Genomic DNA, 13,805 nt, shown 5'->3' on the forward strand with positions numbered 1-13,805 from the left:
CAACATTTTTGTTTTTTGAAGTGGCTATGGGACACAGCTGACCCAGCAAGGGGGAAGTATCAATGTTTTTAAATTGGATACATTAGTTAACAGGGAACGAGTGTAGTTCAGGGAGCAGAGATGATAGGACAATGTCATGGATATGAGTCCGGGAATGCAGATTTTGGGCAAAATAGAGTTTTGGCTAGTAAAAGGCAAGAAATTAATTTAACAAAGGGAGCCTAAATCAATGTAGCCCAATATTAAAAGTGAAAAATATTCTGCAGATAAATTACCACATCTAAAGAAAGGCCCAAGTGACCACATTTGCCTTTTTATGTGGCTGAGGGTTTGGTGGGGAAACAGAAGTGGGGATGTTTCTGGATGCTAATTCTGACCTGGAATGCTGAGGGGGAAGCCTCCATAAATTGGCATTAAGACTAGAAACCTATCTAATTAAGACAAACTGAAGCATTGTGACTGATAGCAGGTAGTCCAGGTTTGAGAATCTGCCAATGAGATGTCCTCTTGGCCACATTTAAAACAACAAATAGCAAACAGAAATTGGGGCTATCTACAGGATGGCTTGTGACAGTACCCCCTGCACAGACAGGATGTGAGAGACAGTAGGTCTGGAGTGCTTGTTCATTGGTCTACTGCTAAGTGCTCACCTCCAGAAAAGTGGTCAGTCTCCATTTCTACCTGACACTGGGATTGACTGGAAAATTCCAGGTGGCTCCATTAGTTACCTTTAACAAGATTCTTAATGAATCCAATTGCTGAGCACTGGTGCAGCAGATGGCCTTCCTGAGTCCTGAACCTGTATCGGCTGTAATGATTGAAGTTAAGAACAAGAAGCTGGAACATTAATTCGCCTCAGTTTTTGGGCCAAATCCACCTCCATTCCTGGTGTCGGCAGCAAATCTGGTTGCCTCAATTAGATAAATCTGATAAGCTGCAGCACAGTGTCCAAGGGCAGCTTCCCTTTCATGTTAAATTCAATTTGGTTTGTTTCAAGTGAATCTTTAGGGTCAAGTATTTGGAAAGTGGCCTTAGTGCTTCATTGACAGTGCTCTGCTGCTATTACAGTGCTGAATTTAGACAAAATTAGTGAACAATCAAGTACAGGACAGCATGGTGGCTCAGTGGTTAGCACTGCTGCCTCACAGCACCACTGCCTCACAGCACAAGTGACCCGGGTTTGATTCCTGCCTTGGGTGACTGTCTGTGTGGAGTTTGCACATTGTCCCCATGTTTCCAAGGGTTTCCTCGCAAAATCCAAAGATGAATTGGCCATGCTAAATAGCTCATAGTGTTAGGTGCATTAGTCAGGGGTAAATGTAGGGGTCTAGGTGGGTTACTCTTCAGAGGGTTGGGCCGAATGGCCTGTTTCTATACTGTAGGGAATCTAATCTATGTTATAGTTCCAGTTCAAGACATTATTTACATAATGGGGCCAAGGAAATCTAACACCATACCTTTTTCTTTAACTCCTTCACCTGGAGGGCAGTTTTTGTGCTTGAATGCCATCGGACAGTTTCTCTCTCTGCAGTAATACCCATTTTTAGGCTTACATTCTGTATTCCGTATATAGATGCAAGGGTGTTTAACTTCAAGCCCCAATTCTATAAACAAAAAACATCAATGAGCTACAAGTAAAATAAAAATGAAATACTTCCCATTTTATCTTAAGAGGGAAGCAAGAGATAAAAAATAGCAAAATAACAGAAGGTTTTATTTTAAAATTAGAATCTGGAGGATTAACTTTAACTTTTGGGCCTCCAACCAATGAAGGTCACCAGTAAACTGTCCAATTCAGTGAATTCAAGATGGCTGTGATTTGGTGGCTATAGACCTCTTGAGATTGGGCCAGCAAGCTGAGTGTGCATTGTGAGAATGTGTGGTTGGTGGGGGTAGAGAATCAGTGACTCAGGACAGCAACATCTCCACCCAATTCTTCAATTGACAGTAATAGCTCTATTTGTCTTTAAGTTTTATTTTCATGTTTCTGTGTTTCATTTTCCTTTCATTTTTCTCACGGTAATCTTCTGAGTGGCTGTTTTATGGTTCATATTTTTCAGGTGATATTCCAAATGTTTTTCTCGATTTATTTTTTTTAAATCTTGCATTCTGCATGGTTTCACTTTCTCCTCCAGTGGAAGAGTAAATAGAGAATGGGAAATATCATGTAGTTCATCTGTTGAAGTGCTTAACTACTTTCACTTTTTGTTGGCATTTCATTCGTACAAAAATTATTGAAAATAATTATGAAAATAGTCATGTAGAAACTTAGGAAAAACTAACAAAAATATCATTCATCCCTTGAGCTTTGAGTTTATAAACATTACGTGTTTCTGCAGATTACTTATTCCTATTTGCTCCATTCTGTTTGACAGCCTTCCTTTTCTAAAGCCCATTGAATACAGACTTGAAATTTTCAATTGACCCAGAATCTACAGATTCTTAGATGTAGTTCCATATTTCCACTGTACTGTATGTGGAAAAAATGCTCCCTGATTTCATCTAAATTAGCTCAGTTCTCATTTTAAAACTAATGCCTCTTGTCCAGGGACCCCTTCACAGTTTCTCTGCACTAACTATATTAAATCCCTTTTCATATTTTAAAGACCTTGGTCAGTTCAGCCCTCGGATACTAAGCCCAAAGTAATATAAAATTTACGCAGGTAACGTGTGCAAATCCTTTTAATTTCTCTTATAATTCTGGTGCGTTTATGCTGCACTCTGAACATGGCCAATGTCCACATTAACAATCTCAATCATTAGCTCTAACTTCCCCTCTCCACAGATTGATGTTCCCTGACCTGATGGATGATTCCAGCATTTATATTTCATCTTAAATACGAAGACAGTTGTATTTTCATTCCCAATAGCCCAACAATTAAATGCCGAGGTGGTCTATATTATGTTGAACTAGCTAGTCTCAGTGTCTAAATATTGTAAAAAAAGTCTCAAGCAGAAGGCTCAGCCATGGCTCCCATTTTTCTATTACATTCAGTGACAAAATAAATTAACTTAGCCATCGCGATCAATACCTCAGCAGATCGCCTCATGTATAAATAATGATAATTTAAGTGAGGAGCAGGAGAACTACTGGGAGCTGTGTAACTGCTGTCAAGCACAGGTCTGAATCCTTGGGGAAAGGAAGCAACACCAGAAAGTTCTTTCTTTCATAGGAATTGACATATGACATTTAATATATGACATTTAATCTAATCACTTTTAACTCCAAAACAATTAAATAAAAGCAAAATCATGCAGTTGCTGGAGATTTGAAAGAAACACAAAATGTTGATAAAAAGTCGCACTGGACTTGAAATGTTAATGGTGTTTCTCTTTCCAGAGATGTTGCCAGACTGGCTGGGTTTCTCTAGCATTGTTTGTGTTCGTTGACTCCAAAATAAATTTGAGAGAAAATTCCAGCTCAGAATTGAAGTTGAATTGCATAATTTCACCATTAATGCAGTGACACAATCATGAATCTGAAGCTCACCAAAAAAGTGCATAAATATTATTTGCTAAATATTATGGGGAGAAAAATCAGTTCATAGCAACACGTTGCGATCTAATGTAAGTTCACCATGAACTGAGAACACAATTGGATTGTGCCAGTTGCACAGCCCGCTCGGAAATAATATATAGTATCCTTTAGAATGCTATGTAAATCAGCTTTTCCCCCTTCATTTTAAATAGCAAATGCATTAAACAAATACTTTAACAATCATGTTTTGCTAAAACCAGAGAATTTCTAACAACTGTTTAATTACTATTCCTGACAAAGTGTTCAGTTTCCAATCCCAATGTGAACATACGAAATAGAAGCAGGCATAGGCCATACCACCACTGGAGTTCCTTTGTCAATCAGTAAGATGTGACATCATCATGGCCTCAAATGCACTTTCCTGTCCATTCCCCATACTCTCAATGCCCTCTGTTTAAAGTTAAGAATCTCACAACACCAGGTCATAGTCCAACAAGTTTATTTGGAAGTACTAGCCTTCAGAGCGCTGCTTCTTCACCAGGTAGCTGTTGAGCAGGATCATAAGACACAGCATTTATAGCAAAAAACTATGTTTAAAAATTAATCAGTATATCCGTATCTTCAATAACTGGGCTGCCTCAGTTCCACGATGATCTGTTTAAAATGAATAAGTCTGATAGTTACCTGGGTCACAAGGTTTACATTTGAAGCATTTGTCTAACCCATTAGGATGTTCCATAAATTCTCCGGCTGTACATGGCTTGCATGTTGTACCAAATAATTCAGTGCAATGTTTTAGTACAATGGAGCCTGCAATTAAAAAAGAAGGTTGTGAAATTACAAAGTTTACGGTATTGCCAGGAAAATGTTAACAGACAGGATTTGCTGCAAAATGATTTGAACAACTAAGTGAACAGGTTATGAGAAAATATTATTTTTATGCAGAATAAAATACGATAATAAAAGTTCAGAAAGATTAGGCAATCTATAGTATAATTGAGGAGCTTTATGTGTAAGCATGCAAAAAGCTCAGATACTTACCCATGAGTTACCATTAATGCACCAGGAAAAATTAAACTGTTGCATTCAGGAATAAGTGAATTTTTATTGGTGTGGTCAGTATTGATTATTACCAACTACTACGGCACCAAAAAAAATTCTGAGTGTCAATTTCATTCCTTCTGAAGTTGTTAGTGTTGAAAAGAGACTTTTAAAATAAAAAAATATCTTTTATCTCTTTAAATTAATCACACCTGCCTTTCTTAATTTTTATTTTGCTCTGTACAGGATTTTGACCCATTTTTTCTTTTCTCCTTTCACAAGGCAAGCAGTAGGATAATCGTAATATCACTAGACTAGTAATCCAGAACACCAGACCAATACTCTAGGGACATGGGTTCAAATCCCACCATGGCAAGTGGTGAAATGTGAATCTTACATAAAACAACATCTGGAATATAGAGCTAGCCTAATTATGACCATTTATCAATTGGCATCAAACCTATCTTGTTTACGAATGCCCTTTTTAGAGAAGGCAATCTGCATCCTTACATGTGATGCCAGTTCCACAGCAATGTGATGTTCATATCCCATGAACAAGTTTTTTTTTTAAATTAAAGTTCCTAGTTAAATGCTGCAGGGTTGAAGTAAAGCTCTATAGTAGACAGTGATGGTGATGACAATTTAAAACAGGGACTAACACGTACCTGGTGAACACATGGAGCAGCAGTGACCTCCATGTTCATACTCACTTACACCACAAGAGATCACAAGGTGTGGTTGAAACATCAGTAAGATGATGAACAAAATCTACAATAAAATAAATGAACTTCACTTACATGGTTGTATTTTACTTTTACATTCTATTTTCCCATTCTATAATAAGCAAAAGTTGTATTAAAATATAGTTATGTTGTAAGTTAAAGTGTTTCACAAGAACTTAACATAAACAAAATATAACACTTTTTCCCTGGGTACAACAGAGTGTTACAAGGGGACATAAATTTAAGGTGAAGGGTGGAAGGTATAGGGGAGATGTCAGGGGTGGGTTCTTTACCCAGAGAGTGGTGGGGGCATGGAATGCGCTGCCTGTGGGAGTGGTAGAGTCAGAATCATTGATGACCTTTAAGCGGCAATTGGATAGATACATGGATGGGTGCTTAAGCTAGGACAAATGTTCGGCACAACATAGTGGGCTGAAGGGCCTGTTCTGTGCTGTATTGTTCTAACACTGAACCATGAAAGGAGACAATAGGGGATAACCAAATGCTTGGTCAAAAAGGTAGGAGCACCACGAGGGAGGAATAGTTGCTCCTGAACTAGTGGAGAACCATAAGGAGGGGATGCCAGAGCTTTGCTCCATCACTGATGGATTAGCCTTCTTTTCAACAAGGTACCGGTCTTCCTTCAGTAAAGTGGTCAATTCTGGGCTTTGGCATTTCTCCACCCATCAAAGCTGATTATTATGGGAAGAAAACATTTGTCCTGCTGAATTTTGTAACAGAATCTCATGTTTATTTCAAACTTATAATTATGGGAATCTTCATTTAGTTCAAACAATTCTGAAACAAAGCAAATTGCTTTCAAATATTATAGTGCTGAAATATGAGGTGCCTGAAAGAAAAGCCTGATGGATGTTGCAGCATCTGCATGTGAACAAAATATTTGAAAAATTTAAGTACCTGTACAAGATAACAATTATATTGTTCAGGATTGAAAAAGCATTTCTCATCAACTGAAGAAGCTTTTTTATAAACAAAAATACCAGACAGCGAGTACATTTTAAAAACATGCTTTGTAATGTAGAATTTGTGCAGGTAAAAATAGGTATAAGCTCAAGAATCGCACTAAAAGAACAAATTCATTTTAAATGGTCAGAGAAAATTACTGGACAGGCTTTCATCAAGAGCTGGAGAATCATGACATTTTTTTAGTGAATAAGACATTTTTATGTTTGGTTAAAAGTTTCATTTTGCAGGTGAGAAGGTAATACTCGTTAAATTATAATCACTTTATTTGAATTATGGCTTTATTTGAATGTTTTATTCCAAAAATTAGCTATGAATTACAGAAGTGCATTTCATCGAAATTGAATAATTCTAAGTTTAGAATTTGGCTGGCTGAGAAAAACTAAAAAAGTTGAGCAATTGAACAGTTGCTGATTTTTAATTGATATTTTTGAAAGAAATATCAAGTAATTTGATTTTTGGGTTACTAGATCATGATTGGCAAGTTTTCCTCACTATGTACATGCATGTGTGTGGCTAATTAAACAGATAGGGAGTGACACAGTTTGTAGCAAACTATTACATATATCCCAGGTGCTGCTAGTTTTGTAACATCACTGACTCATTCTGTCATAATAATATGAAACATATTATAACTTAAGTAAACAACTTTAATAAAGAGAAACCAAATCTGCTCACTACAATTAACCTGGAGTGTGAAAATCAAATGCTACTGCAATATATTTTTAAAAACAGCATCACAGGTTCAGATACCCAATTAAGATTATCTAACAACTAACTGGATTGAAGCTCCATACAAATAGGAGTTGGTAGCTGTCAACTGTAGCTCAGAAAATGGTACTGCCAGTTCAGTCAGAAGATCCTAGGTTCAAATCCCATTCTTGGACACGAGCACAAAAAGCAAGACCGTAACTCCCCAGCATGTTATGGAGGGAGTCTTGCAATGTCAAAGTTGCTTTCTCTTAGATTAAACATTAAACCTAATCTGACACGCCATTTGCCCTCTTAAATTTCTTTGCACTATTTTGAAGAAAAGCATAGTCCTCGTCCTTGACCCAAATGTTTATCGCCCAACCCAAATCAAAGTCAGAATATCTGGTCATTATAATTTTGCTCGGCAGCTTGCTGTTCGCCAAATGACTGTCATATTTCCTACACTACAAAAGTGATGTCTCTTGAAAGCATCTCAGTGGCTATAAAGCACCATGGGACATCCTGACTTATTCAAAGGCCTACATTTAATTGGCATAAAATAAAAAATTAAAGAACTGAAGATGCTATAAATCAGAAACACAAACCAGGATTGCTGGAAAAGCTCAGCAGGTTTGGCAGCATCTGTAGACCAAAATCAGAGTTAACGTTTCAGGTCGAGTGACCCTTCCTCAGACTCACTCGACCCGAAACATTAACTCTGATTTATCTCCACAGATGCTGCCAAACCTGAGCTTTTCCAGCAAACTCTATTTTTGTTTGTAATTGTAACAGCTGTTTGTCCACTTCTAAAACTTAAAATGTATATTTTTAAAAATTCAGCAAGATCTTATGGATTATTTTAATCACAAGAGCTTCTGCACTACAGACAAGTAATCTCTTTTCAATGACACAGTTGCCGACACTCTGGTCCTAGGTCCTATAGTCTTAACACAATCGGTATTTATACACACAGAACTGAGCTGAAATCTACTCTGCTAGTCACCCATTAATTCCTCTGAAAAGTAGCAGTGAACATCATAAATTACAGGAAGGAATTGATAACTGTTAAATTAATTTGCAATGTAGATACCATAAGCTGTGGGCTGTGGCTTTCTTGCTCCCTAAATCTCTGGGTGATGTGGCAAAGGGAGGAGGGGCAGTGGAGTTACAACTTTATTATCTTCGTCTTGCTAAAATGCACGACCAAGGTGCTTTTGTCTCCTGGCTAAATCTTATCCTTTCAATTTTATAAGGAAAATATTTTGAACAATACAAGATGCCATGGGGTATTATTGTTTGGTGACTTTACCTTTTTTAACCCTGAATAAAATACTCACTGATAATAATGATAGAATGTATTGAACTCTTACCTTTACTTTTCTTCCAGAACCTGATAACATAAGAATAGTATAAATTAACTTCTGGAAGAAATCTATAAACAAATGTTTACTTTTAATAACAATAGCTTTAGCTTCACAATTAAAACTAAGTTCAAAATTCACATTTCTGATGAAGAGCCATCAGACTCGAAACATTAACTGTTATTCTCTCTGCTGCCACACCAGTCAAATTTCTCCAACACTTTTTGTTTTGTTTCAGAATTCACCCATTCTTTACTTGACAAGTGCACTGGTCTCTAACTTGTTTATCATCTAGGCCTTTCTCCCTGTGACACTGGAGTTTACCTGCGCACTGTTCTCTCTCCCAATCTGTTGCTTTTCCAAATTATTAAAGCATTTATTCAGCAACATGATTCAAATTGCAAGCAAAACAGTGAATCACTCTACATTCAATTTCTTTTTAGTTAACATCCTTAGTGCCTTTATCCCAATTTGAAGTGTTATTAATAAATCGCTACATATTGATCTTCTGAATCCATTTTCTTGAAACAATGGAAAGCTTGCTTCTTTTGATTTTTCTTTCAATCTCAATTTTTTGGTGTCACTTAAAAATTCGGTGACACATGGCACCCATTACAACTTATTTGTGCTTCAACATCTGAAAGTGTTAACTACATCCTGCCAGAAATAGCTGGGAAAATGAACGGAAAATTCATGTGTAAGTTTAGATTGCTAAGCAGCGCAGCAAGGTGGTGAGGAAGAGAAACTTCATAAATTACACATTTTCAAATATTGCTCTATTATTCAGTATTTGATTGCTATAAAGATCCCAAAAAGTGTCAAAAAATTACACAGTTCAAATACCTGTACTTAGCTTTGTACGGTAATAATAAGATTTGAGTTCCTGCAATGTTACTCAACCAGAATACATAACTGGAGCTGGTTACTGGGTTTTACTATAGTTTGACCATTTAGGCTATTTTCATTTTTAATTTACTACAATAAACTAACAAAATTAAGGAAGCTATTGATAGATAAATGGTTATTTAAGGAAAGCACTTTGTATTCTGTAAGGAAACTATAGACAGCGAGGATGACGTCGGTGGTGGGCAAGTTGTTGGAGGGAATCCTGAGGGACAGGATGGACATAAATTTGAAAAGAAAGGATTGATTAGGGATAGTCAACATGGTTTTGTGCGTAGAAAATCATGTCTCACAAACATTGATTGAGTTTTTTGAAGAAGTAACAAAGAGGATTGATGAAGGCATAGTGGTAGGTGTGATCTATATGGACTTCAGTAAGGCATTCAACAAGTTCCCCATGGGTGACTGGTTAGCAAGGTTAGATCTCACAGAATACAGGGAGAACTAGCCATTTTAGTACAGAACTGGCTCAAAGGTAGAAGACAGAGGGTGGTGGTGGAGGGTTGTTTTTCAGAGTGGAGGTCTATAACCGGTGGAGTGCCACTAAGATCGGTGCTGGGTCCTCTACTTATTGTCATTTATATAAATGATTTGGATGCAAGCATAAAAGGTATGGTTAATAAGTTTGCAGATGACATCAAAATTGGAGGTGTGGTTGACAGCAAAGAAGTTAACCTCAGATTACAACACGATCTTGATCAGATGGGCCAATGGGCTGAGAAATGGCAGATGGAGTTTAATTCAGATAAATGCGAGGTGCTGCATTTTGGGAAAGCAAATCTTAGCAAGACTTATACACTTTATGATAAGATCCTAGGGATTGTTGCTGAACAAAGAGACTTTGGAGTGCAGGTTCATAGCTCCTTGAAAGTGGAGTCGCAGGTAGATAGGATAGTGAAGAAGGCGTTTGGTATGCTTTACTTTATTGGTCAGAGTATTGAGTACAGGAGTTGGGAGGCCATTGGTTTGGCCACTGTTGGAATATTGTGTGCAATTCTGGTCTCCTTCCTATCGGAAAGATGTTGTGAAACCTGTAAGGGTTCAGAAAAGATTTACAAGGATGTTGCCAGGTGTGGAGGATTTAAGCTAAAAGGAGAAGCTGAACAGGCTGGGGCTGTTTTCCCTGGAGCGTAGGAGGCTGAGGGGCGACCTTATAGTGGTTTACAAAATTATGAGGGGCATGGATAGGATAAATAGACAAAGTCTTTTCCCTGTGTTCTGGGAGTCCAGAACTCGAGGGCATAGGTTTCGGATGAGAGGGAAAATATATAAAAGAGACCTAAGGGGCAACTTTTTCACGCAGAGGGTGGTACACGTATGAAATGAGCTGCCAGAGGAAGTGGTGGAAGCTGGTACAATTGCAACATTTAAAAGGCATTTGGATGGGTATACGAATAGGAAGGGTTTGGAGGGATATGGGCCGGGTGCTGGCAGATGGGACTAGATGGGTTAGGATATCTGGTCGGAGTGGACAGGTTGGACCGAAGGGTTTGTTTCCGTGCTGTACATCTCTGTAATTCTATGTAATTACTTAAAATATACTAATGAGAAATTATAGTATTAGTAATTAGTCAGAAGCAAATGATGAAGTAGTAAGGATCAACTGAGTTATGCTTTAAGAATCAATAACTAATCATTTTATTAAAAGAATATTCAAAATCCCATAAGCTTGTTTTAATATCATTAATTGGCCATAAAAGTTTCTGTCTGTTGTACATTCCTTCCAACCAGATGAAACGTGCAAACAACAAATCACCTCTGATCTTGATTAGCCTTGGCCAGAGCTATAGTTGGCCAACCAACCCAACCACCCTGTAGCTCAACATTTCAATTCCCCCTCCCACTCCACCAAGGATATGCAGGTCTTTGGACTCCTCCATCGTCAGACCACAACAAAACGACGGTTGGAGGAAGAACGCCTCATCTTCCGGCTAGGAACCCTCCAACCACAAGGGATGAACTCGGATTTCACCAGTTTCCTCATTTCCCCTCCCCCCACCCTGTCTCAGTCAAATCCATCAAATTCAGCACCGCCTTCCTAACCTGAGATCTTCTTCCCGACCTCTCCGCCCCCACCCCAGTCTGACCTATCACCCTCACCTTGACCTCTTTCCACCTATCATATTTCCGACGCCCCTCCCCCAAGTCCCTCCTCCCTACCTTTTATCTTAGCCTGCTGGACAAACTTTCCTCATTCCTGAAGAAGGGCTTATGCCCAAAACGTCGATTCTCCTGTTCCCTGGATGCTGCCTGACCTGCTGCGCTTTTCCAGCAACACATTTCCAGCTCTGATCTCCAGCATCTGCAGACCTCACTTTCTCCCCAGAGCTATATAGCCTTACAAAGAATTTACAAAGTAGTAGAAAATCAGATAAGAACTGCATTGTATTCTTGCCTGGGATAATCCATACGGATTAATTTAGTAATAATATTGACCATTTATCAAATTCAAATCAGACCAATTTGAGATGAGTTCATGATTCTTTTGGGACTAAAAACAGATCTTAAGAGTTTTCCTTGTTTGCCAGTTACTGTAAACGTTTGAGATAGAATCCTTGGAGAATCGTTATCAATAAAAAATGCAAAAGGAATATACATTTTATACTGATAACAGGGTTGAACTTGTAGAAATTGTCTTGTATTGATAAAAACACCTTTTGTCCTTTAAATAAACTTCTTAATTTACTATCTGTAAGTCTGGATTACCTTGTTCAAACTAAAACAACATACTGTGTAAAGACTATATTTTCAATACTCTGTATTTTTGATTGTGGACTGAAATGGGAAAAGGACCATTTTAGAGACAAAGGATTGTTTTTCAAAATGATTAGATTAGATTACTTACAGTGTGGAAACAGGCCCTTCGGCCCAACAAGTCCACACCGACCCGCCGAAGCATAACCCACCCAGACCTATTCCCCTACATTTATCCCTTCACCTAACACTACAGGCAATTTAACGTGGCCAATTCACCTAACCTACACATTTTTGGACTGTGGGAGGAAAACGGAGCACCCGGAGGAAACCCACGCAGACACAGGGAGAATGTGCAAACTCCCAGGCAGGAATTGAACCCGGGTCTCTGGCGCTGTGAGGCAGCAGTGCTAACCACTGTGCCACCCACAAAGTTCTGTTACATTTACAATCATTTGTTTAAAGATTTTTGCAGACAAACTGGCACTAGGTATTGTGTACAAAGTGAGATTTAGCCGTTAACAAGTAGTCTGATTGGTCTGTGGGCTGGTGACCAGTTGTTGATGGCAGAGATCTTCTGCCTGATGACAACGTCATTGGATTCAGGGAGTGATGGGTGTGGATGATACAACCATAACGCTTTGGACCTCTGGAAGGGGTCTGCAGTAAATCCACATAAAGCTTGGAGAAATCCAGGTCATTTTCTATTTATCAGTTATGGTAAACCAGGGCTTTTAACCAATGAGTCAGAAATGTTATAATTTCAGAACATCCTGTGCCTTGTCCAAGTAAATGCAAGCATCAGGAGAAGCAAGAACGAGGAACAATAAGTCCTGACAAATCAAAAAGGATCATCTCGGTGCTCCCTATGGCCCAGGACCATTGTATTACCTTTCTGGTATTTCACTCCATCCATACACCAACATATTATTTTTGTGTTTGTCTGCATGTATGGGGAATGTTATAAAGGGAATAGTTTTAACCAGTAGAGTTATATGTCCACAGTTCATTATTTAGCTTTGAGCTACAATCTATTTATTTCAATAAATACTAATTATTGTTAAGGACAGAAACCTGAACAGTGTCGACCTACTCGAAGAAGACAATTAATTTGGAGAATTTTGTGAACGTTGATTAAAATCTTTAACATTTTATGATAGCTCTAGGAATAGCAGAGCTTGATTTCCAGCACATTACCCCAGTCAGGTATGACAATTTAATCATTTATAAATTAGTAATGAATTATGTCAACTGCACTAAAATTGCAGGTAACAAACGGAGTACTTTAACAATTAAACTAACAGGGACCAACTGGAACATTACCATCTTGTTGTGGGCAATAGCTTGTTCTTCGACTGAGGCTTTCAGAATTAGAAAACCCTTAACTGTCCTTTAATCTCTTTCATTCTCTATTCTGTCTATCTACACCTAATGAACAATTCAATGTTTTTTTCCTACATTATTTGCTTCACCAATCCAATTTAACGATAGAGAAAGCAAGATGAATAGACTGTCGATCTTAATGTTCAATAAGGCTCCAGGTGTTCCATCAACGTTGCTGCACTGCTATCAGTTCACACTTCCTTCATTTAATTTGAACCAATCATTTCCAAATTGAAGGGTGAGGAAAAATCTCCAACTAGCAAGGCATGCCACAAAATGTCTGCTGAGAAAATTCTGCAGCATTATTTTCATTGATTCCTAATGGGATGGTCTCTTGGCAATTTAAAAAAAAAGGAGCATTTTGACTCCGTGTCAACAAAAGAATGGTGATAGGGTTCCAAGTGATAGTGGATTAGTGGTGCTGGAAGAGCACAGCAGTTCAGGCAGCATCCGAGGTGCAGTAAAATCGATGTTTCGGGCAAAAGCCCTTCATCAGGAATACAGGCAGAGAGCCTGAAGGATGGAGAGATAAGTGAGAGGAGGGTG

At 38.3% G+C, this 13,805-nt stretch overlaps 2 protein-coding genes across 6 annotated transcripts in view; both read right to left on the reverse strand.

Annotated features, from left to right (window-relative positions):
- Positions 1 to 13,805, reverse strand: part of LOC122540450 (tumor necrosis factor receptor superfamily member 5-like) — a 210,596-nt gene that overhangs the window by 169,537 nt on the left and 27,254 nt on the right. The gene's annotated exons all lie outside the window — the stretch shown is intronic.
- LOC148139748 (tumor necrosis factor receptor superfamily member 5-like) overlaps positions 1 to 13,805 on the reverse strand; it is a 64,568-nt gene that overhangs the window by 23,444 nt on the left and 27,319 nt on the right. For all 3 annotated transcript variants that reach the window (XM_087980245.1, XM_087980244.1, XM_087980246.1), the window contains 4 exons: positions 8,289 to 8,308; positions 5,185 to 5,287; positions 4,163 to 4,288; positions 1,458 to 1,604 (listed from right to left, as the gene is read on the reverse strand). In XM_087980245.1, coding sequence (XP_087836371.1) covers positions 1,458 to 1,604; positions 4,163 to 4,288; positions 5,185 to 5,287; positions 8,289 to 8,308 — 396 coding nt within the window. The remainder of the gene's footprint in view (positions 1 to 1,457; positions 1,605 to 4,162; positions 4,289 to 5,184; positions 5,288 to 8,288; positions 8,309 to 13,805) is intronic.

This window comes from Chiloscyllium plagiosum, unplaced genomic scaffold (assembly GCF_037043375.1).
Source record: "Chiloscyllium plagiosum isolate Xiang-an unplaced genomic scaffold, Cpla_swu_hap1 HiC_scaffold_37, whole genome shotgun sequence".
NCBI lineage: Eukaryota > Metazoa > Chordata > Chondrichthyes > Orectolobiformes > Hemiscylliidae > Chiloscyllium > Chiloscyllium plagiosum.